Consider the following 26,281-nt stretch of genomic DNA (forward strand, 5'->3'; position numbering starts at 1 on the left):
TGTTTTACAGCTTTCAAACTAAAGTAATTTTCTACATTGGACTGAACAGCCAAAAAGCTGACAGAGGTATTATGTTCAGATGTCCTCTTTGTCTCGATATATTTGTGTACCTCTGTTTATCATTTGTAAGATTGTTATTTTTGTAATAAATAAATAAATAAATAAATAGAATAAATAAATAATAAAAACATATTAGAACTTCTCTGGTCTCACAGGAACAGTATATTTTGTTCATGCACAGTAACAAAGTCAATTTACAACGTATTGTAGGCTACAATTCCTTTAATCCATACAGGAAATAGAAAGTTATGAGGACCACATGTCAGACAAAAAAAATCTTTAGGGAACAACAAAAAACAAACCATTCTATTGCATGTGTGCATGTGCAGTCTTTAAATGCTTTCTTTTTTTTATCTTCCAGACAGCTGAGTTAGTCCACAGCAAGTCCCCAGAGCCAGGAAGCGCTGCAGTTTATATTCAAAGTCAATGGGCTGCTGCTGCGGCTCCCGGTACTTCACTGTCATGGTGGAGCCCAGGTAGGTGATGAGCTCACAGTTTTCCTCGAACTGGGCCAGCTGACGCTTGTACTTTTTACAGGTGTAGTCAGAGAGACGTGGGTTAAAAGCTGAGAGAGGAGGAGTGAGAGGAAGAGAGAGAAATGAATGAATGAATTGATTTAATTAATTAATGAGGATAGATATTTAATGTGGAAGTAAGTAATCTTTGTACTGTACATCACATTGTAGAGGTGTGAATAGAGATTTTGAATGGAAACAGATATATCAATCTACACAAGGCTCAGTCTGAATGGCCATTACACTTTGGTGCAATGTTACAGACAAGAACCAGCACTGGTGGGTGAGGCAGAATAAGGAAGTGGAAGAAAGCCTGCGGTTCAAACTTTCACACATTTGGTGTATTGCTTCTCTGAAAGGAAACGTGGAACATCACATATTCAACTTCTGGTTCTGCTTCTTAAAAGGATCATTAAAGAAAATAGGAACACATCTGGGTTAAAAGAAAAAACAGCAGTGACCACAGACAGTAGGAGCATCAGGAGAGATGGAAATTGTCAACCGAGAATCTTACGTCATCTATCAAATAATAAGAAAATAGAATGGCGGTTATTGAATTTTGGATTTTCAATTAGGTCTCTTGATGAAATGTTGATTGGGGAGAGAGAAGTGTGCTGGAGAGCTTATTTATCTTTGAGGATTCATGGAATATGATAACCTGAGGCATGATGTCATTTGGCACACATATTTTAACTTAATTTGAAGTTAATGTGCAAGGCTTGTTAGGCCGATGCTCCAAACCTGATCATACAAACTGATTAAGGTTGTATGCTATAATGTCTCTCTCTCTCTCTCTCTCTCTCTCTCTCTCTCTCTCTCTCTCTCTCTCCTCTCTCTCTCCCTGTTTATCTCTTGCTATCTCAGAGAAAGGTAATTGAGTTACCTTTGAGGTAAAAGGCCACATACAGCAGAGCAGATTTCTTCACACTCAAAAAGGGGAACTTGGGCTTCGTACAGCCAACTGAAGTCATCGCTTTAATGATGGATCTTGCCACACCCTACATATGAATGCACGCACGTGCACACACCCACACACACACACACACACATACACAAAGTGAGATAATCAGAATTAGTATACATTTTTGCATTCCACACACCCCAGTGTTCCATATGCACTTGCCTATCCTGTGTAATTCCTGTTAGATACAGTGACAATAATATCAGTGTTATGATACAATGATTATTATGATCAATGATGAGTTTAAGTATGCACTGAAGTTACTTTATGGAACTAATTCCAAAGCTATGCACAACTGCATTCCGATATGGAGCTAAAACATAAAAGCTTAAAGCAATAGTTCGGAATTTTGGACATAGGGCCTCATTTCCAACTTAGTCGAGGTGATATAGGTCGGTGAAGACCATTTTCAGTGAATTTCTGCCCTTCCTTGAGTTGCAGCGTTCATCTCGTGCTAACGTAGTGCCGAGATAACGGAAGTCAACGGTAACATCCAGCCTGCCTCTGAAAACACTACAAAGAACACCCGAAACAAATAAATTATAACGTCAGACTATCGATGCACATGCCACATGTTGATAGAACAATGTTAGAAATAAAACTAACCTTGCATCGCATTGCAATAGCCTACTTTGTTCCCTGTATGGCAGTGGCGGATTGATATTGAGAAACTAGTCCCTCAAATTGTAATAAATCATTGAGTTGCAAGGTTAGTTTTATTTCTAAAATGATTCTATCAACACGGACATGTATATCGATAGTCTGACGTTTTAACTGACTTGTCTCGGGTGTGCGGTGGAGTGAGTAAGACTGTTGTTAATGTCAGACTGATGTTACCGTAGAAATGCGGTAGCTCAAAACCAGCGTTAGCAAAGGGGGATGCTGCAACTGAAGGAAGGGGCTAAACGCGATAAAAACGGTCTCCACCGACCTATATCACCTCGGTAAAGTTGGAAATTAGGTCCTATGTCCAAAATTCCGAACTATTCCTTTAAGTTGTGTGGTATTGTGATGGGGAAGCCCTCAGGACCCTGACCTGCTCCAGGTAGCCCAGCATGGGCAGAGAGGTGAGCTGGACGGGCTCTCCTAGTGGAGGCAGCTTATGGGGAAGCTTCTGATCCCAGTACAACTCAGGCATCCTGAGACAAGGAGATGGGCGGAGAGAGACCGAGAGAGAGAGAGAGAGAGCGAGAGAGAGACAGAGGGGGGGGGGGAGAGAGAGAGAGAGAGAATTACATAATTAACATGCACACAAACCTCTTTCGTTAAGTGCATTTCAACAGCATACATAGCATGGTAACAGCAAAACAAACCATTATGACATAGACTTACTGGTGTATATGTACACATGCAATAATTGCCTCTGCATGCCTATGGTTAAAACAGCATACCCACTTCCAAAACATTCACAGGAGCTCGTTCGCCCTTTACTAGATTTTGAGTGGGCATTATGAAGTTTGTGCTCTCCCAGGTCAGAGCTCACCTAAGGAACCTCTCCTGTTTCTCCTCTCTCTCGCAGCTGTACATCTTCTCCCGGTACTCCACGGCAAACTCCATGTTCCCCCTGACCAGCGCCTCGTACCTGGACAGAGATGCACACCTACTACAACAGAGAACATGTTTGGGCACTCAGACAGTCAGCAGGCGACAGCAACTGGGGCAACATTTTGAGTAATGTTGCCAGGTGATTACATGAATGTTTGGAGGTGCCGTGACCAGTTGTCTGCCTGCTGATGAAAGATACAGCATATATCGAGGGCTGAGAACCAAAGGGGCGTAAGTGACATTTTGGTCAAAATTGAGTTATATATATCACCTGAAAGCTCTTGTTGAGCTCTCTTAGCTGACAACATTATAGAGGTAAAATATTTATAAATATATTATAACCAAAGGTCTTTAACTGTGAACATATAGAAGCAGTTAGATTTGTTTTGGCTCTCCTGTAAAGTTGGTGAAATGTCACTTACGCCCCTTTGGTTCTCAGCCCTCGATATATATATACAGTATATATATTTTAAAGAAAAGTTTATAGTTTTCTTTATTTTTGATAAGACAGTGAGAGACTGACAGGAAATGGTGGGAGAAAGAAAGAGACAGGGTGATAAATGATCCAGGTCCCCATGGCCACTTTGACCTGTATATGGTATGGGCACTGTAGCCAGCTGAGCCACAGCGCCCCCCATTGATGAAAGATTGTTACCCAATATCAGAGGGAATGTGCCCAAAAACATGGCCATGTGCATCAGCACCTTAAGCGTTTTGTTTAAATCTACAGGTTGCCAGTAACCTCAGAGACTCTACATGACCTTGTGATCAAATACCATGATCAAATACCAGATCAACAAAGGTTGTTGGTTTGTATTATACTATGTTACATAATGTGAGCAAACATTGTGCTTCAAATTGTTAAGTTCAAGTGCCTTGATAACCATGTGAGCTTATTGTCTAGATGTGGGCAGGAACTAAAAATGTCTTTGAGGTTTTGATGCTGTGATCTTTGATCAGCTGGAGTGATTACAGTAATGGGCTGTGATTGGCTGTACCTCTGCTTCCCATCGCCGTAGGTAACGGGGCAATAGCCCTTCAGCTCCACCTGCTGGGGGAACCGACTCTTCACCTGTGCCACAGTCAGTTTCCGTGGCAACAGGTGGGGAGGGGGGAGGGAGTATGGGCAACCGGGAATCACAAAGCGCTCTGGAGCTTCAAGGAATTTCTAGTGAATGGAAAATGGAAATGGAAACGATGGAACAGGTGCATTATATAAATAAATACATGGAGCAGTGTAACATCTCTGTTGTATGAGAATGCACCTCATCTGCAAAATTATTTAGTCGCAGTGGAAACTATCGTAAATGAATTTGTTTTGTCAATAAAGCAACTCATAAAACTGAATTAAAAAAAAAAAAAATGAATGGGCTACAAGCAGACGGTAACACTACCTACAGTATAATCAATTTGTTTACTTAAATGTGAAAATAATCAAAGAGATTAATAAAAGTATTCTCTCTGTCCTTTTTTGCTGTTCTGTTGATCATTACACTTTCTATTTGCTTTTTAATAAGATTCTGCAAACCACTATAGTAAATAAATAAACCTTAATAAATTGCTTATTGTTGCCCCAAACCACATATTCTCTGTCCCAACCATACAACTGAGGTAACTGACCTTTGAGCTGTTGCTCTGTCCTACCTGCAGGCACTCTTTTGTGGCCATCTTGTAGTAGTGACCACGGTACTCTGCAGCCAGCTCCAAGGAGCTGGTCTGTGAGCAGTCCACCAGGTGTCGCTGTTGAGCCAGGCTCACTGGGCAGTACTGTCCAAACTCCCCAAGGCGAGCCTGCAACTCCCGGGGAGAGACACACAGGTGGGCGATACTTGCCGCCTTGCCTGAGGGCAGAGGGCATTGGGCTGAGGTTAACCACACACACACACACACACATACATATGATTCAGGAGAGACACACACATTTTCCCCAATACAAATTTTACAGAAAATATTTTCTTAGCAGTCACTCCAACATGGACATGGACATGCATGATATCAACAGATATCATATCATAAATACTTTTTTTTTTAATATATATAACTTAAATGGTTGGCAGACTAAATGGTTTGATGGAAGGACAAAGAACCTAAGAGAAGAACAGCCATTTCAAGCCTACTCTGAAGAATCTGATTCATGAAACATATTTTAAGACCATTTTGGAGAATATAAAACACAAAATGGTCTCCATTTACCTTTATGACTGTAGTATTAGCATCATTATAACCAGTTTCTTTGAATAGTCACCTGGAATGCTTCCCAATTAATGTGAGAGAACAAAAAGCAACCAAAAGGTTCTCACCATCTATAGGAACTCCATCAGGACTGATGGAAAACCATTCCCAGTGTCTAACTTGGGCAAAACAATGGCGTGTGTGTGAAATGCTTTCATCCCAGCAAAAGTTAGCTGCTTTGAAGAGCCTCAAATACAAACGTTTTTCTTTGTTTACACTTTTTGGTTTACCATATAACCTCATGTGTGTTATTTCATAGGTTTGAGTGCTCAGTTTTGTTACACAATGTCTAAGTAGTCAGAAAAAGAGACATATAGATTTCTAAATGTATGGATGTGTCCAAACTTTTGACTGGTAGTGCATGTGTGTGTGACAGTGTGAGTGTGAGTGTGAGTGTGAGTGTGAGTGTGTGTGCGTGCGTGTGAGTGTGTGTATGTGTATGTGCGCATGCGTGTGTGTGTGTGTGTGTGTGTTACCGTGGTGTATGCGCTCCATGTAGGTGTGTATGCTGGTCATGCAGAGGCGCGTGTGGTCCAGCACGTGGGTCCACAGCCGCCACTTGCTGTGCCGGGCGTCCAGCGAGAGCCAGTTGTGGCGCTGGAGCTGGTAGTGCTGCCGCACAGCCTCCCCCTCCTGCCTGTAACAGGAGCAGCGCACCGCCAGGATGGAGGCACTGTTGTGCTCAGGGTAGGGTCTGGAGGGGGGGAGAGAGAGAGAGAGAGAGAGAGGGAGGGAGAGAGAGAGAGAGAGACAGGGAAAGCAGGGAGAGAAAACAGGGAGGGAGTGGGGGGAGAAAGGGAGAGAGGGAGAAGGGGAATTAGGAGGGGGGGTGGAGGGAGAGGGAAAGAAAGAGAGAGAGAGAGAGAGAGGGAGGGAGAGGAAACAGGGAGGAGAGGAAACAGGGAGGGAGAGAAAGGGAGAGACAGAGAGACAGAAAGAGGGGTAGGAGAGGCAGGGAGGCAGGGAGGGAGAAGGGGAATTAGGAGAGAGAGGAAAGCGAGAGAGGATTAATGCCCAGTGACAGATAGAAGTCCACTAGGGGCTGTGGTGGGCCTGGTGTGGTCTGACCTGGTTTGCTTTAACTTGTCTTTCAAGGCCCTCTTGAGCACGTCCACAGTCTCCAGCTCCAGCTCCACCACCAGCATGGGGATGATGCCACGCTCCTCCATCAGGAGAGCCTGCTGCTTGTTCACAGGAAAACCATCCAGCACGTACCTGCACACACACACACACACACACACACACACACACACACACACACACACACACACACACACACACACACAGACAAACACACAGACAAACACACACACATACAACAGTATTGTACGAGCAGATCCAGTACCAAATGAGTCCCTGTATGAGGCGGGCAGGCTGCACACACACACACACACACACACACACACACACACACACACACACACACACAGTATAACACAAGCAGATCCAGTACCAATTGAGCAGTCATGAATACAGTCCCTGTATGTATGGTTTCAGGAGAGGCAGGCAGATAGGCATGCACACACACACACACGCATACACACACACACACACACACACACACACACACACACTGCCCATACCCGCGGGTGCTACAGGTGAGGTCCATGAGGGCCACCTCCAGGCACTGGATGGCCAGTTGGTCGGGCACCGTGCCTCCCTGCTTCAGGTGCTCCAGCATGTGCGTGGCCAGCTCGCTGTGGGGCTGCCCGGCCAACACGCTCCGCATCACCGAGCCCAGGGACAGGCGCACCATGCCGTACTCACGCACAAACGTGTTCGCCACTGCAGCAGAGAGAGAGAGAGAGAGAGAGAGAGAGAGAGAGAGAGAGAGAGAGAGAGAGAAAGAGAGAGGGAAAAGAGAGAGAGAGAAAAGAGAGCGAGAGAGAGAGAGAGAGAGAGAGAGAGAGAGAGAGGGAAAAAAAGCGTCTGCTAAGCACCACCTCCATAACCATAACCATAAAGGAAGAGAGACAAAGTGAAAGAGGTAAAAGAAGGGTGAGAACAACTGAGACACACGAAGGTGTTTGTTTATTCTTTTTATATCCAGAACAGGTAAGTGTTGAGCGTTATTATCAGAGTATGCTAAGCCATGAGATTGTATTTTCTGCTAGCTGATTTTTTCATGTTATACTTGATTTTGATAGTTAGGCATTGTATCATTATAGAGCCTATGGGCCATATTCCATGAAACAAAATCTTGTGTACTTCTATTTTGAAGGTTACGTTTGGCATACAGGTCACATGGAATGAATGAATGAATGATTGATTGAATGAATGAGATAGATAGGGTGGGTTGAGGGGTGAGTAGGGAGGGCAGTTTTTGTTGATCGTTTTGCATGCTATTGTATTGCACCACCACTTCGTCTACCTCTCCCTTGCCTGGTCTTGTCTGCTTTGCTGCTTTGGTCTCTGTATGAACAGACTGCAATGCTTTCACCTGCATTTGGATAACAGACTAAAGCAATCGCTACATAGATGTTGGATTTGTTGGTAGCTAGTCAACACAGTGTAATCGTTCACACTTAGACCTTTTTTTGTGTTTATCCATAGTCACTTTCAGCTATTGCATTATTGTTATGTAACTCTTTAGGCGTGATGATAATCTGCAAGGCAACGTTTTTCAAGCCTGTTGCCGGGCATTAGAAAGTGATACTCGGGTCTGGCCACATTGCTTGTCCTGTGTATCAAACCCTTTACAGAGAACATAGCGTGTGTGTGTGTGTGTCTGTCTGTGTGTGTGTGTGATAGCTTTGCCTGTGCAATTCTGTCATCTCGATCTTTCGGCCCCTCTGACCTGTGGTCTTTCCTGACTTGGGCGGGCCGATGACGGCCAGTTTGATGGGCAGCGAGGGGTTGGGCGGCCGCTGGCGCAGGTACTTGAGCGGGTTCTTGAGGAAGGTGTTGCGCGTGGCTTTGGAGCAGAAGAAGTAGATGAACTGGTTGAGCAGCACAGGGTAGCTGGGGTTGGACGGACCCTGCATCGGCTGGATCAGGTCGCCCTCCGCAAACTGGTGACGCACACATACACACACACGGGAGTTACACACACACACACACACACACACACACACACATGCACATGTGGAGAAAGGGTGGGAGTATGTGTGTGTGTCTGTATGTGTGTGTGAGACCATGTTATGTCTTTGTGCATGTATGTACGTGGTATGTGTGTGTATGCACAGTATAGTGTGTGTATGTTTGCACAGTATGTATGAGTATGTGCATGTGTGTGTGTGTATTTGTGTGTATGTATGTTTGTATGTATGCGTCTGTAAGAGGGTATGTGTATATGTGTATGTGTGTGCATGTGTGCGCATGTCCTTGCTCACCTTAACAGGGTCCCAGCGGCCAAAGGTGCTGCTGTATCTGTAGCAGTTGAGGAGCAGGTTGTTGGCGAGGCTGGTGCTGATTGGCTGCCCCCGCAGGAACAGGGCTTCTCGGTTGAGCAGCAGGGGCTGCGCCTTCTGCAGCAGCTGGTAGCGCACGATCCGCGGCTTGCGGCCTGCGTTCACTGTGATCCGCGGAATCTGGATATCAGCCAGCTGGTCCTGAGACAGACAGACAGACACACACACACACACACACACATGATGTATGCAAACGGAAATACACACCTAATTTAATGCGTTACTAGGAATTTCACAATCACAATTAATCCTTGATGTTGATGAATACAGTGAGTCTCTTTAGCTGATCCTAATTAAGCCGTCCTGTTCATATTCTTGCAACAGATATGAAATCACGCCTCTGTCTCTGTACTTCTTTCTACTCCCGTCATGGTATGGATGTTGTCTATAAATGTATCTATCTATCTATCTATCTATCTATAGGTAGACCCCCCATATCCATTTCCTATCACGGTGATGTTATTGTCATTGGTGTCGAAGCCATCTCTGATCTCGATCTCATATCTATCTACCTAAACAACTGAACTGTAATTCATGAGAGTTGACACTAAAATGGCTACCCCTATCATGGAGAGGTTGTTGTCGTCCGTGTCGAAGCGGTCTCTGATCTCCTGCTGTAGACGCTCCACGGCGCTGGCCTCCGTCTCCTCCTCCTCCATCGGGTCGTCGTCCTCCTCCTCGGGGGGAAACTCCTCCTGCAGCTGCGCCTCCAGGTCCTGCTCCCACTCGTCCTCCACGTCGTCCTCCTCCCTGTCATTCCTGCTCTCCGAGTCCAGGTCCTCCAGCACCTGCGGGCAGAGACGGGTCAGGGGTCAACATAAGCACTGAACCGCTGGCCTGGAACAAGCCAAAGGGCGTGTAGGGTGTCACCAAAAACTGCTGAGTTCTAGCCTGGCAAGCCAAACTATACAGCAAAGTTTAGTCTTGAGGCGGGCTCAAGGACTCCGTACACCAGGGGTCTCAAACTCAAATGAGCTGGGGGCCACTGTAACCAACATCAACTGGTTGGGGGGCCGCATAGGTTGCCCCCCCCCCCCCCCCCCCCCCCCCCAAGTCTGTGGTTTACGAAGGTGTAAATACTGTATAGCCTACCTACGTATCTAATCAGCATATGATGTCTGGATGACAACCACCTCGAATTATGCACCTCTCAGTAAATACTGAATGTTGAACATATTTGAGCAGTTTTACTTTACTTTTTTTGTCCTTTCCCCTACATAAGAAATGAACAGCAAAACAGTAAAATGTAACAACAGTAAACTATGGCTACGCCTACTAGGCTACTAACACAACGCTTGTATACAATGAAGTAGCCTGGTCAAATCAGTGCCTGTCAAGTGACTTTGTAGTTTTTCAGCTGTCTGTACGGGGTCCAGGACACTATCATCTCAATTACCACTGGCACCTCCATTATGTTGGGCAGAGGGTCGAAGCATGGTAGCCGCTAGAAAACACTGTCGTTCACTCAAAAGACGCACCTTCACAGACGCACCCAGATCACTGTCAATTACGATCGATCATAATCTCCAAAAGGCAGACATACTTCAGAATCAGATTGTGTGAATAACAGACCCAAGACCTCATGAAACGTGATTTTTTGTTTCAACATTTGATGTATTTCTGCTTCAGTTTGTGCAAAACTATGTCCTGCATGCATCGCTTTCGCGTCATTACAAACCGCACGTCTCCTGCGTGTAGTTTAATGAGGGGGCTAGTTTCGTGAAAACGTTGCTTGAATCGAAACACTTGATGTCTAGCAGGTGGAGTCTAGGCTACAAATGAGACTTGTCACCGTACCTCCCGTCTGTTTTAACCCGTGTCGTTTATCGCATAAAAAATACTCTCAAGGGGCGACTCAGGCATTATTATTTTGACAGAAAAATGCGGGCTGGAACATGTTGCAAGTAAACAATTGCTAATTCGTGTTGTTGTCACGAGCCTGAGCTATGGTAGCGCAGCCATAGAGCCCAGCCCACGATTGTTACAAAATATAAAATGCCCAGATGCATGCGCGGGCCGCACTAACATTAAGCTTCGACTTCAGGCCGGGGGCCGCAAAATATCATCTCGCGGGCCGCAATTGGCCCGCGGGCCGCGAGTTTGAGACCCCTGCCGTACACAGATAGAGCGCTCTGATTGGACAGGCTGACTTGGTGCCGAACGCAGGCTTGGCCTTAACGGTGCGACCCTTAGACCATCCCGCTAGACAAAAAATATTTTTTTGCCGCTAGGGTGCGTCTAGATTTCTAGGCTAGCTGAGTTCACCTATGATGCTAACTGGTTGAAGATAAGCATGTAAGGCTACTAAAAGCCAGGGTTCATTACAATGTAATATTTTTTTTTTTTTATCACAGTTTTTCGGCCCATTGAAAATAGACAAGGTGCCAGTTCCTATCTGATATACTGGCCAGAGGGGTCAGGCGGAGGGAAGTGTTGGGGCCGGAGGGCTGAGAGGCGGTGTGGGGGAGCGCGAGGGAGCGCACCTGACTGGACATGGTCTGGCTTTTATCCGCGTGCTCCGCCATGAGCTCAGCTCTCCTCTTAGCAATGGCATCCGTCTGGTGTGTAAACACAAAAAGTGTAAACACAAAAGTGTAAACACAAGAAACACATACTGTACAGACATGTCAACACAAGAAACGCACAAATGCAAGCAAAAGAAACACACACACGTAAACACAAGAATTGAAACACACACACACATGTCAGCATAAGAAACGCACAAATTTAAACACAAGAAACACACACACAGAGCAGGCAATACATGTCTATGTCAACCCTTTAAGTGAGCAATGTGGAATTGTGTAGGATTTGAGTTGTCAACGCAGCAATGTGGCTCTCTTCTACTGACTGGCATTGGATGTTTAAACGAAAAAGAATTTCATGTAGCACTTACATGGGATTACACATCCAACCCACCCCCTAAACGTTGACCTTTGACCTTTAAACTTTGACACCCCCCCCCCCCCCCCCCCCCCCCCCCAACACACACACACACACACACACTGTGAGAACGTGTGACCTCTGACCCTGATCTTGGCGCGCAGCTCCTTGACCTGGCGCTGCATGTCTCGTCTGCGGGCGCGGCGCTCCTTCCAGCGGGCGAGCAGCGGGGGCAGGAGGCGGGGCACCACGTCGCCCGCGTCCAGCGACATGACGAGCACGGCGTCGGGGAACAGGTGCCGCTCCGCCAGGAAGTGCACCTCCTCGGCACTCTGGGGGAGACCCTCCAGGATGAAGCCCGTCGACCTATTAGGATTAGGAGAGGGGAAAATAGTCTGTGGGTGTGTGTGTGTGTATGATTGTGTGAAGCCCTCCAGGGTGAAGCTGTAGACCATGGGGTTAATAGAGAGTGTGTGTGTGTGTATGTGTGTTTGTGTGTTTGTGTGCAAGGTCTGGGTGATCGTGTATGTGCGTGTGTGTTGTTACGCCCCTCTGCACCCCCACTGGCCCTGCAGTGACAGTGGACAGTGCAGTGACAATAAAAGATTATATTTTTGATAAACCCTGATGTTCGTCTCCATATTATGTTGCGGCTTTTGAGCCGGCCGTAACAGTGTGTGTGTGTGTGTGTGTGTGTGTGTGTGCGTGTGTGTGCGTGTGTGCGCGTGTGTGCGCGTGTGTGCGCGTGTGTGCGTGTGTGTGTATGTGTATGTATATGTGTGTGGGTGTGTTCCGACTGACTCGTAGTGGACTGTGAAGTAAACTGTACAGAATATTCAGCCATATTAAGTGATATTCTGTTCCGTCGGGAGCGACACTGTTCAGTTCAAAGGGAACTGTACAGTGTATAGAGAGCTAGGGAACATATCCAGATAAAAAAAAACTTGACTTTTTAAAAAGTTCGACTTTTCATAATTGAATTTTGTGAAAGTTAGCGATAAATAGCCACTGTACATTCTAAGAAAGCTGTTTTTTTTTTTTTTTCAAAAGCTCTTAAACCATGTTTGTCTGTGCTCTTTTCTTGCAAAGTGACTGTATATAAATAAATTTGATTAACATTACTGTTGTGTGTGCCAACTATCTAACGTTATCTAACTAACCTCCATTGTTTTGAATGAATAATGCGTCTCGTGAATCCAAACATCTCTATGGACTAACAGGGGATTCTACATAAAACCTTTTTAGCGATCAAAGTCCCTGTGAAGTTGCCATGGATCTTCCACCCTGTGCGGTGGCGTAGGGAGGGACCCTTGTGATGGGAGCGTAACCGGAGTGCTACTGTACCTGTAGGGCTCCTGCTCCCACCACTGCACCAGCACCATCTCCAGCACCTCCTGAGGCAGAGGAGCTCCCTCCTGCAGGTACGCCTTGATGGCCTCCTCCTCGTCCGTCAGCTCGGGCTCAGGCTCCTACACACACACACACACATATGTGCAAGCACACACACACACACACACACACACACACACGCAAGCACACATACACACACACATACACATGGGCACACACGCATACACACGTGTGCATGCGCACACACACACACACACATACACACACACACACACACAACCGCAAACACACACACATACATGCACACATTTTAACTTGAATAGAACTGACAAGTAGAATACATACTGTATGCTGGCAGGCTCCAAATATTGCTTCTCATAAAAGAGCTTCAGCAGCAGCAAAGAACCACACCATTGATATTCATATTAATATATCAAGGGTCGGGGTTGACACAGAGCAGACCAGTGCACACACCTCCTGTGTAGAACTATCCCCCTCCGCCTCCATCTCCACCGCTGCCTCCGCCTCTCCACCGGCCGAGCTCTGGTCCTGCTGCAGTTCCTCCAGCTGCCTCCGGAGGTCGCGCAGCTCCTCGGGCGGCTCCTCGGGCGGCTCGGCCTCGTCGGTGCGGTCCACGCGCCGCTGCGTCTTGGCCAGGACAAGCTCCTGCAGGCACTCGCGGAACTGCAGGTGGAAGAGGCCCAGCTGCTCGGCCAGCCAGCGCCCCTGGGTCGTCTTCCCCGCACCGCGCGCCCCCAGCACCAGGAGGCGCAGCGCTGGGGCCTGAGGGGGGATTCAGTACAGTATGGTGTCAGTATGGTATCAGTACAGTACAGTATGATCAGAGAGGGTTAAAGCGGAGCAAGAGGCGCAAACGTTCCATCATTTCTGCATTCTGTCTTCACAAGGGGGAGGGGGGCTAAATCCCCCTTTAAGCAGACCTGCTAACATTCGAAATGCACTGTTTGTGTGGGTTGCCGATCTGACAGAGATTGATATCCCACTATGACGTCTTTGCAACACGCCTCTTTAAGCAGACCGGAACTGTTTGAATTTTGCTTCCATAGAGATGCATTACGTTGCTCTATCTTGTCAATAATTAAGGATATTTGGTATGATGACATATTATACGGCTCTTCACAATGCAAGGCAAGTAGAATGCTTCATTGACTTGAATGGGATTTCCCAAATAAAAGTTATACCGGTCATTATTTTCTGCTAGAGGACCTCTGAAAAAATAATGGTCGCTGTCAATGGCAACGGAGTTTGTATCACTCCGCAATGGAATTTCGTACAGTACGATGACATAAGATTCCATAGAACAGCAAAAGATTCCAAACAAGGTCTATCATGAATACGCTGCTCTGTCCTGCACATTCTTGTCAATTTGTCTCCAAAACTCTACTCTAGCAACTCATGTAAGTGAGTGTGCGTGTGTGTGTGTGAATGTCCCCAAAACATCACATTAATACTGTATATGTATCCCCAATTCTTATATGTATTCCCAATTCTAGGGAGCTTTTCCTAACCCCTGTCACTCATGGGCTGTAACATGTTTAACACTGTAAAGCGCCATGAGACCATGAGACCTGTGTAATGTTTTGGCGCTCTATAATGAAATTCAATTGAAATTGAAATTAATTGAGGGAACCTGGACAATAACGTTGAATCTGATCTAATCTAATCTAATTTTTTTTTTGTCATGCCAATAAAGCTCTTTTCAATTGGACGATTTTCAATTGATTGAAATAAAAGCCATTTAATTTCATATGTCATGCATTTGCTCTTTTTGTGTTGTGCAATGTAATGCATTACATTGCATTGTTTGTCAGTGTTTTTGCTCCAAAGATGACACACATACACACATACACACACGCGCGCGCACACACACACAACACACACACACACACACACACACACACACACACACACACACACACACACACACACACACACACACACACACACACACACACACACACACACACTGACCTTGAAGAGATGTGTTCTGCAGACGTACTCCTCGGGGCAGCTGAGGAACTTGTCGCGGGCCTCGGGAGTGAAGAAGTAGTAGGCCTTGTCGCGGTATTTGGCGGCGCACTCGTCCGTGCAGGGCACCAGGCAGCCGGTCTTCTTCAGCGCCACCGGACAGAAGTGCAGAGTGTCCCCCAGCACACGCTTAGAGCCCTCCTCCTCCTGGACACACACAGAGCCATGCACACACACACACACACACACACACAGCGATGCACACACACACACACACACACACACACACACACACACACACACACACACACACACACACACACACACACACACACACACACACACACACACACACACACACACACACACACACATGTATAAAGACAGAAACTCACAAGCATGAGCATAAATTGATGCACTTAAATGCACACACACACACACACACACAAAGACACACACGCATAAAGAGAGAAACTCACAAGCATGAGCATAAATTGATTAACTTAAATACACACACACACACACACACACACACACACACACAAAGACACACAGGCATAAAGAGAGAAACTCACAAGCATGAGCATACATTGATGCACTTAAATACACACACACACATACACACACACACACACACACACACACACACACACACACACACTCACCTCTTCCTCAGCTTCGTCAGCTTCCTCAGAGCCTGCCTGAGCCTGAGCATCCTCCTCTTCCTCATCCAGGTCCACACCCGACAGCTCCCAGGCCACGTGCTTAAAGGGCCCTGACACATAGTGAAAAGGTCATGAAAAGATTACACACATACATATCATTTTGTTGCTACACACACACACACACACACCTACACCCAACAACACACACACACACACACACACACACAACCCACACACACACACACACACACACACAACAACAACAACAACAACAACAACAACAAGGTGTGTGGGCACTCACGGTCCATCTGTGCGATCATGTCCTCCAGCAGCTGATGGAGCGAGCGCCCCCGGAGCTGCAGGACGGAGTAGCGGCTGGTGATGGACGACTCCATGCTCTCCCACTCCAGGCCGAACTTGCTCAGCTGCGTCTTGTACACCTCCATCTCTGGGCCCTCCGGGAAGGGCTGCTCCTGCACCGTCTGGCTCACTGGGGCCTCATCGGCTGCAAACACATGCACACACGCACGCACACAAGCAGACACGCACACGCACACACGCACAAGCACGCACACACTCGCACACACACACACACACACACACACACACACACACACACACGCACACACACATGTGTACACACGCACACAAGCACACACACAAAAAAATATTTATTTGTTAAGCATAAAAGGCAACATTGATTTGCCTTTCATACTTAACAAATAAATATTTTTTGGAGCCATTACAGTATGCAGACCATCACCTTTACTCCCATGTTGGGACACTATAACGACACACAATGCGAACACGAAATGATCTTCTAATGTGACCAATCTCCTGAACAAAACACAGCAACAATATATGGTTATATCATAGAACCTCCATGATAGCATAGTCTGATACAGTATGATCAATCCTGTCATGGAGGACAAAAAAGTTGTGTAATCTGACCAAGCCATGAGATGAGGGTACAGTAATTGCCCTGACCTAGATTTTGTAAGAGGCTTAGAAATGATATAATCGTCCTGAACTATAGGTGTTGTAAGAGGGTTTTTAAGAATAACCGGAATGTTCTAACCCTACCTATCTATAGACTCAAGGCCACAGGCTTGAGTGTGATGATAAAGGAAGGGGTGTTTGGCCCAGGTATCTGGGGCATAGTGGACGATAAACGGTCACTGCTTTGCCACTGACCTACATCGAGTGAATAGTTTTATTTTGAAATGATTCACGCACACGTAAGGGGGCAATCTGTAACAAGGAGATACGGAGCTTGAAGAGAGCCAGTCTCTTCAACAGGGCCTGATGGTCGAAAAAGCTTGAGGCAAGAGAGAACTTGAGGCCTTGACCAGGTTTGGAATTTCATAATGTTAGGGAGCAAGGCCACTTGGGCTTCAGTTGGGCTTATTTGGTGTGTGGCACAAAGGCTACAGGTCAGGGCTCCAAGGCTAGTAGGTAGTAAGTAAGTAGTACAGGTACATGACGTTTCAATACACACACACACACACACACACAGTTCAACGGGATGGAAAGCTTTCTGACCTTGACATGCACACACCTTGTATGTGGCACGAATCGTGTAGGGGTCTATGACACAATTGATCTATTTGACCCATTTTGATGACATTTGTGATAACACTCACAAACAGGACCCAGCCTGAACATAATGCGAAAACATTTCAAAGTGACTACCCTCAGGCTCCTCTGGAACAGACTCTAGTTTGGTGTCCGCTGTTTTGGATTCATCCTCTGACTCCTGCATCTGCTGTCTGTAACACACACACACAGTGGTGAGAGAGAGAGAGAAATATCAGACACACACACACACACACACACACACACACAAACACAGACACACACAATCACTGTACAAAACTACAATCTACATTCTATTCAATTTACTACAAAACACAGACACACTTAGGCCTGTCACGATAACAAATTTTGCTGGACGATAAATTGTCCCAGAAATTATTGCGATAAACGATAATATTGCCGTTCTGAGATCATTTTTATCTAATATAATGATAATGGCATAATAATGCAGGTACACCTTTTCAAAGATCAATAACTTGTATTTCTAAAGAATAAGGAACTGGAATGGGAAGACATTTTTAAATATCCACAATAAATGAACAAAACAACCAAGAACAATAAATACAATGGACTCTCAGTCTCTACTAAGACTCTGTTTAAGGGCCAGCAAATTAAAACGTGACATGCAACAGGGGGCGTGTAGAGTGACAGTTGCTAAGCCTTATGCACGGAATTAAATGTCATCATAGCTGATCAATTAGGCCTAAACATTTGAAACTTGCGCAAAACGGCATGAACCCAGCATCTGCATGTCACATAAAACACAAATTGAAGCAATAAGTTGGTCATCGGATAATCCTACTGCAAAGCCTTTTCATAGGTATGCTACGTTTATGACATATAACGTTGATTACGAACACATTTCACCACAGCTGACAATTAGCTTACGACATTTTAACCGGAGCTGCCGGCTGTTTTGGCTGATTCTTGAGCTCTCAGCGGAGTGCAGACTTTGCGGAGTGTGTCTTTATCAGATGATGAAAAAACGTAGCTTATAAGCATGATTTTCTGAACTGCATTATCACTATTTTTACCCCCATACCTGTCAAGCTACAACAGAAAGCCTCTTCAGTGTGCTTAGGCCAATCGCCAAAGCCTCGTCTAGTCTGTTAATCAAATGAATGTAAGAAAGTAAAGTTGTCCGTCATGTTATTGAAAGATACATGTCTGACAACTGACTGACATGAGGGTTCACTCCTCGTTAGGCTGCGCTAAAGGAAGCACCGTGGTTATCCTCTCTTTCGTAGAGAGAGAGAGAGAGAGAGAGAGAGAGAGAGAGAGAGAGAGAAGAAAAACAATCAAGCATGAAAATGGAAATTATCGCGGCCGGAAAAGTTATCGAGCTCATTTTTTTTATCGTGCGATTTATTGATTTATTGAATATCGCGACAGGCCTAGACACACTACAATCACTGTATTAGTCTAAATGTAGATATTGGATATGGCACATGTTGTGCTCTCTGGCTTTAATGGTGAACCACACACATCACCATGCTTGATCCCATTGTGATTATTTTCACCGAAATACACATACACACACACACACACACACACACACACACACACACACATTCCCTGAACAAGCCTGATTTTCTGCACTAATCAGTTTCTGTCTGTGGCCGCTATGTCATCTCTGTGTGTGGTGTGTGTGTGTGTGTGTGTGTGTGTGTGTGTGTGTGTGTGTGTGTGTGTGTGTGTGTGTGTGTGTGTTGTGTATGTTATACACTCACAGAGCATTCTGAGACTGCTGGCTTTGGCTCTCTGCCTCTTCAAGCCTCTTGAGCACAGCGGCATCCACCGCCTCCTTGTTGCGCAGGTACAGTCTGGTCAGGATGGTCTTTCCTGGGGGAACGGGAGGCGGGGGACCGAACCCAACCGGTCATTAAGCAACGTCGACTAAGGACGCTGGACAGGACATGCAGTTTGTCTGTCTAGAGTGGAAGCAAGTCTGTGTGTGTGTGTGTGTCTGTGTGTGTGTCTGTGTGTGCGTGTGTGTGTGGTATAGTTATTTTTCTTTCTCTGTCTGTGTGTGTGTGTGTGTGTGTGTTACTGTTGCAGCTATGAATTTTAAAGGCTCGAGGTTTGGGATTACACCTGCGCTAAGAGCTACTGCTACAATATTAGACCATTAACATAATGATAATTATTATTCACAATGTAAGGTGAGGATCACAAAATAACAATGCGGCAGCGATAAAGTGTACCAATCCTTCAAAAGAAGTTGCATTTCACTCCTAAGTTAAACGAAAAGTCTACGTTCTACTGCCTAGTGACAATAGATGAGCCTCACTTTAAACTGAAATTATTAGCGCAGCACTGCCACTTACAATGTTCTGCTGCTAAACAGTACAATAGCATACAATAGGACATTTGCTGCTTGCCGCTGGTGTGATCCCCACCTAATCATAACACATTTGAGCTCACGGTCTGCGTCGTCCGACTGCATCAGACAGAAGAGGATGTCGGGCATAAGCCCGCCCTGCATTTCCTGTAACGAGGCCAGTTGGGTCCGTGTCCGGGGGAAGTTGTCCAGAACCCATCCCCGCTTGATCTCCTTGTCCGCGTCCTCAGCCTCAATCTGGAACATTCCACACACAAAGAGTTGCTAGTGAATTTTTTGTTGGGCTAGTGGGGTGAGGTGGGGTGGGGTGGGGTTGGTTGGGTTGGGCTGGGTTGGGTTGGGTTGGGTTGGGTTGGGTTGGGTTGGGTTGGGTTGGGTTGAGGTAAGCTGGCGTGTGGTGGTGGTGGCGGTGGGTTTGGGGTAAGCTGGCGTGTGGTGGTGGTGGGGTGGAGTGGGGTGGGATAAGCTGGCATGAGGTGGTGGGGTAGTGTGGTAGTGTAGTGGCAAAGGAGCCGGGCTAGCATGCAGTAGCCAGAGAAAAAAGACGGGGGTTCAAGCCCCGGCTTTCACCGCTGCTCTCTTGAGCAATGCACTTAACCCTGAGTCGCTCCAGGGAGCCTGGCCCAGCATTAATTAGCGCTTGTTAGTCAATTTGGATAAAAGCATCAGCCAAAAAAAATGAATACATTCAAAATGGGGAGAGTAAGGGAGACCAACAACCAGCACAGGCTTTATTCATTTCAATTCAATCTGCTTATCTAGCACAAGAGTGCAAGGTATCACCCAAGCATTCTACAAAAAAACACAGTGTCCCTGTATTAGAAGTAATTGATAATACAAATAAAATGGTACAAAAAACAGGAATAAATTATTATCTCCTTTTACTTGTGTTGAGCCAGTGGTGAGTGTATGTGTGTGTGTGTGTGTGTGTGTGTGTGTGTGTGTTTATGTGTGTGTGTGTGTGTGTGTGTGCGTGTGTGTGTGTGTGTGTGTGTGTGTGTGTGTGTACCTCTTGGATGCGTTTCTGTAAAACTTCCACATAGAGGTCAAGTGGGGCCTTGACGCTGCTCTTTTCCGCCTCCTTCAGGGTCTCCCTGACGATAGCCTGCACCTCTGGGTGGTCCTCTGTTACCTCCTCTGCCACTGGGCAAACACAGCGACACACAAGCTATTTCACTCTGGCTTGGTAACACACAAAATGTTGCCATGCCAATAAAGCTCAAAGGAACAGAACAGAACAGAACAGAACAGAACTGAACTGAACTGAACTGAACTGAACTGAACTGAACTGAACAAAACAGAATTAGTAAATGCAGAAAATGTTGTCATACCAATAAAGCTCACATAAATTGATTTGAACAAAATTGAATCTGACACAAAATCAACCGGATTCAGACTAGAGTCTCAAACAGTACAGCCCTGAACACACTAGTCTTCAATACTTGCAACTAATTGTTCCAAAGTGCTCAAGATACAGACATGACACCGAATACTGTATTGCTAAAGAAAACATTGACCTTACCATCACTGCTCTTGTCACGTAAGGCCTTATCTGTTGGTGAAGGATCTTCTATGTTGATGGAAATAATTGATGTAAATCACTGGATTTATGTCGGAGTTTGCTACCAGAAAACACTGCTTGTTGGATTACACTATTTTTTGGATTGACTACTCTCTAGAGAACATACTGTAGCGCAGCACAGAACAACAGAGCACAGCCTAGTACAACATAACGCAACCAAAACCCAGTACACACGACAGATGAACTGACCTGATTCAGCTGTGTCTTTACCATCCTCATTGGACTGCTCACCATCTTTTGCCTTCTCTTTTTCTGTAGGAAACAGCGTGTGTGCTTATTCAGTATCTTTGTGTGTGTGTGTATGTGTGTGTGTGTGTGTGTGTGTGTGTGTGTGTGTGTGTGTATGTGTGTGTACGTTTGTGTAGGTGTGAGCACCTTTGTCAAACATGTGATCCACTTCTCTCTTCACTTTAATCTTCTCCATAGCAGCTACCGTGGTGTCATGCTTGAGCTTGTCCAGCATCTCCTGTGATGGAGAAACAATGAGAAGCCATCTGCTAATCAGCATAATTAGCCAATAATCTGTTGGTCACTTACATGCAGAGAGCAAAATTATCCTCTGGGTACATCTCTCTCTCTCTCTCTCTCTCTCTCTCTCTTTCTCTCTTTTTACATACAGTCAATGACACACACACTCACTCAAGTTCAGTGTTGGATGAAACCTCTTAAACATTCAGACACAAGCCCTTGTTCTTTTGAGGCTGCATCTTTCTCTCCACACTTTAGTACTTTCCCTAACTCCTAAAAAAACCCTCTTTTTCTCTCGCATCACCTTCTTCATGGCGACGATGACGGGCTCCATCAGTGCCTCCATGTCGATGACGACAGCCCCGTAGTGGTTGGCCAGGTCTTGGCACAGCGTGGTCTTGCCCGTGCACGGCTGTCCGATCACGGACACCTTGCAGGGAGGCTGGGGCATGGGCGGCAGCAGGAAGGGCCTCGGGTTGGTCAGGAACTTGTGCAGGGCAACCTCACTGGAGAGGATGTAGATCTTATCCTGGAAACTGGAGGGGGAGAGTGAGAGAGAGAGAGAGAGAGAGAGAGAGAGAGCGAGGGAAAGAGAGAAAGAGAGAGGGAAGGACAAAGAGAGAGAGAGGGACAAAGGGAGAGAGGAATGGAGAGAGAGAGAGAGAGAGAGAGAGATAGGGACAGAGAGAGAGAGAAAGATAAAGATCTTTTTCATGTATTCTGAATTAAAAACCATGTTCAAATTATCTAAATTGATGCCAAGAATAGGGAAGACGGTAAGGTCCCACCCACACACACACACACACCCCCCCCAAAGCAGGGCTGTACATTGTTACACTTTTTTGTTGCCCACAGCACTGGTGCCACAGACGTTGATAGTACATAGTACTGTAAAACACACACTCACCCCACAGAGAACTCTGGTTTGCCCTTGACAATGTGGCCCTCCTTGAGGGCGACGGGACAGTTCCTACCCCAGCGACTCCTTCTCCAGCGCACCCCTGGAGCCACCATCTTGGAGGCAGCGACACTACGCACCAACTCTTCCTGTGCGTTTGTCCACACACACACACACACACACACACACACACACACACACACACACATACACACACACATTTTAATTCATGACAAGATCCAAATTTAGCTTAAAAGATGTTTCCAACAGCAGAAAATCCATGATGTATACATAAGGGGTAAAGGTACACACACACACACACACACACACACACACACACACACACACACACATATGCATGCACACAGACAACAAATGAATGCAACAAATACATTGCATGTATGACAGTGTACATACTGTAGTCAGTTACATACAGTATGTGAGTGAGTTTGTGTGTGTTGAGAAAAGTAGAAACCTACGGTGTCAATCTCATCAGGAACATCATCCTCTGCTTGCAGTAGACGAATAGGAACTGCAGCACGGCGCAATGACATACACTCCAGACGAGAGATCACTGACTACACACACACACACACACACACACACAAATATCACACAAACAACAGCAAACACAAAAGACAAGTAGTTACATACTCACTCCCATTGAATGGAAATCCTACTGTACATAACTGGTCCTGGTCATAACTGGTTGGTTTAAAAAGTCTTAAGTACCTTAAAGAGCTCTTCAGGATCTCGATTCCCATCCAACTCAAACAGGAACAGAGGGTCATGATCTGCCATGTAGTCCTATGAGAGTACAACACACACACACACACACACACACACACACACACACATTAACAGCAGTTTTAAAGTAAACAAATAAAAGCAATACAATTCTGTGAATAAACACACATCTTTTTTTATAAATAAAACTAGGATAAATATGTGTTTGAGGAGAGACTTGAAAGAGGATTCTGATGTGGCTAAGTTGGTACAGGTGTATAAGATAGGCCTAGCTAGCTAGCTAGCTAGCTAGATAGATAGATAGATAGATAGATACAGTAGATAGATAGATGCAATGCTCCTTTCGGAGATTCATGTCACTAAGAGGTCAGATACATTACAGGGAGAAAGGCTATTCAGAGCTTTAAAAGTGATCACTGGACTGGTATACCTCCAGTTGTCTGAGCACAGTGTCCTTGTAGAGCACCATCTTGTGAGAAACGTTCTCTGGGTGGTTTTCTTTAACGCGAACCAGGTGTGTGATCATGTCCTTATGGAGCTCTCGATCCTCTGTCTGTTACACCCCCCCCCCACACACACAAACACACACACACACACAGACACAAAAGAAAGACAGTTGGGACATTGCACATCAATAATTCATTCACATATTTCAGTCACAGTTCGTATTGAACAGAAAATAATTTCAGAATAATCAAACACACACACACACACACACACACACACACACATACACACACACACAGATACACGCACCTCCTCAGTCTCGTCGGCGATTTCCTCCTCCTCCTCCTCTGGTTCTTCGTCCTGGTCGCTGTGCCTCTTCTTGAGCACCCTCTTGTCGGGGTCCCACTGCTCCCTCTGGAACACGCGTCCAGTCAGGGGGTGCTGCCGCTGGCCCGACACCCGCTGCATCAGGTCCCAGTCTGGACACTAAGAGAGGGAGGGAGCGAGGACAGGGAGAGAGGGAAGAGTAAAAGACCCGGAGGAAAGAGACAGACAAAGAATGAAAAAGACAGAGACAGAGAGAGAACGATAGATAGAAAGAAAGATAGGTAGAAAGAAAGAAACATCACTGTCACAACACTGTCTTCTTTTCTTATCATGTGTTTGTGTAAAATGGTCCTACTACACGCACTGAATTGAGCACGAGAATGTTTTTATGGTTTTTATGTGTGCACGGCAAACTTTCTGGTCCCCCCGCCCACACCCCGATCCCATCCCACCCCGATCCCATCCCACCCCAAACCCACCCCACCCTCTCCTCTCCTTAGGCCTGTATAGAGCTGAAAGATGGGATAAAAAAACAAAACAAAACAAAACCAAACAAAACAAGGAAGAAACGGCAAGAAAAACAATTCCAGTGATGGGGCACACCACCCTGGACAGGACAACACTATAGTGAAATGTGCTTGGGCATCACCTTGATGTTAATGATGACGTCTGGAGGCAGGTCCAGGTTTCGGATAAGCTCTACCTGCTCCTGAACACTCAGGTACTCCTCTGATATGGACGGCAAGCAGCTGAGCACATATCCTGCCAAAGATGGAACATACTAGTAGTTCCTCATTACAGCATATCAGAATGAATGTAACCAAGTTTGCACAGACAAAACCAAGAGGTGGCTTGATCTCAAATCGCTAAGCCGGCAACGGGAATGCCAAGACAATTAACAGCATTGAATGAGTGTGTGTGGAAAAGGATGGAAAAGAAAAATGCTACTCCAGAATAAAGGTGAGGCCCTTTGAAAAGCCTGGTATATTTCTTAGCAAACACACTTCATCAGTACTTCTGTTTAGCATTGCTCAACAGGAGGGCAAGATCTTCTTAATTATCGAGCTTGAGCATTATGAGAAAGTAAAATGAATATGTACCACAGTGCTTCACTTCAGTGGAGTTCAGTTTCTCCACAATCAACTCGACCATCTTCTCCTCAGGAATGGCTTTCCCTTCCCTGAGAGTTTCCAGTAGCTGTTCAACAATGACGTAAAACAGTAAGGGCTCTGATTAACTACACAGGTCATGCATCGAGCAGGGTTAAAGAGGAATAGCCATAGTCTTTTACACATACTGGATTACTTGCAGCTGGCTGATCTTCTGGTTGCTCCTCAATATTTATGAGGCTGTTGAGCATCTCTGTATCTATAGGTAAAAAAGGAAATACTAAGTTATCAAATATGACATAAATAGTAGGCAAACCCCCTGATTTAAACAACACTGGAGACATGCTACATTGAATTTAATACAAAACTTACCATCAAGGAGAACACATTTCCAAGACTGGGCCAACTTTTTGGCAAGGGTAGTTTTGCCTGCTCCCTGAATGACAGACACAACATAGAAGTAGGCTACTCAAATGAAGTATGTGATGTCAATGCCTATGCTGTAGGGTATTTTTTTACTAGATCCATCTTCACCTAGCTATATGTGGGAACAATGATTGTCTAGTGCAGTGTACATCTAATTACACAGACAGGCTATGTGTAGGCCTAATCTTTTTAAGGTGTAATGTCTAAGAATAATTTCTCGTTTAATCCCAATTTACTGGTTTCCCAAAAATGACGAAACAGGTGGGCTTGGCCAGCAAAATTTCCCTCTCGGCTTCATCCTCAATCAGGTTGTCAACTAGTGTGGACTCTGCCATGCCATGGGTGTCTGACCTCGTAGACATTTTGCCTGATAATGATAATGTGGCTAAAACAGAAAGTGACACATAGTGTGATTTGTTTTAAGTTAAACCTTTCAGTTAAACATTTCAGTTAAAAAGTAAAGAGTGATAGGTGACCATCTAGCAGCTAACTTTAGGTGCAGTGATAACTAAACGTTATTGCTGAGGTCGTCTGTAAGTTCGATTCGTTCAGTGAATGTGGTGGTCTAATGACTCGTCGTCTTACCTTACATTTGACAGTCTACGTGTCCAAATCTGTAGGAAAAGCTTTTCCTGAACAAGAACTAAAGCTTAGCTAGCTTTAGCTTTAGGTTATTCGGTCTGTCTGATAATCCCCTTGTCAATGGAGTGTTGACCAGTAACCATAGTAA

At 45.5% G+C, this 26,281-nt stretch overlaps 1 protein-coding gene across 1 annotated transcript; it reads right to left on the minus strand.

Moving 5' to 3' along the window:
- Positions 1–264: 264 nt before the first annotated feature.
- Positions 265–26,226, minus strand: ak9 (adenylate kinase 9). The gene is made up of 38 exons (XM_062551409.1): positions 26,137–26,226; positions 25,788–25,936; positions 25,498–25,561; positions 25,314–25,384; positions 25,117–25,213; positions 24,666–24,778; positions 23,999–24,175; positions 23,673–23,795; positions 23,228–23,302; positions 22,975–23,073; positions 22,505–22,644; positions 21,902–22,133; positions 21,505–21,595; positions 21,319–21,381; positions 21,070–21,117; positions 20,557–20,690; positions 19,631–19,784; positions 18,937–19,048; positions 17,303–17,379; positions 15,912–16,115; positions 15,611–15,720; positions 14,949–15,152; positions 13,431–13,739; positions 12,951–13,075; positions 11,753–11,972; positions 11,207–11,281; positions 9,284–9,511; positions 8,646–8,864; positions 8,111–8,324; positions 6,897–7,098; positions 6,382–6,528; positions 5,790–6,007; positions 4,726–4,922; positions 4,080–4,249; positions 3,020–3,118; positions 2,573–2,675; positions 1,459–1,573; positions 265–625 (listed from the first exon to the last, which is right to left on the minus strand). The coding sequence occupies exons 2-38, from the start codon at positions 25,911–25,913 to the stop codon at positions 411–413; spliced, it is 5,370 nt and encodes a 1,789-aa protein (XP_062407393.1). The 5' UTR covers positions 25,914–25,936; positions 26,137–26,226; the 3' UTR covers positions 265–410.
- Positions 26,227–26,281: the final 55 nt, after the last annotated feature.

This window comes from Sardina pilchardus, chromosome 12, assembly GCF_963854185.1.
Source record: "Sardina pilchardus chromosome 12, fSarPil1.1, whole genome shotgun sequence".
NCBI classification, from domain to species: domain Eukaryota; kingdom Metazoa; phylum Chordata; class Actinopteri; order Clupeiformes; family Clupeidae; genus Sardina; species Sardina pilchardus.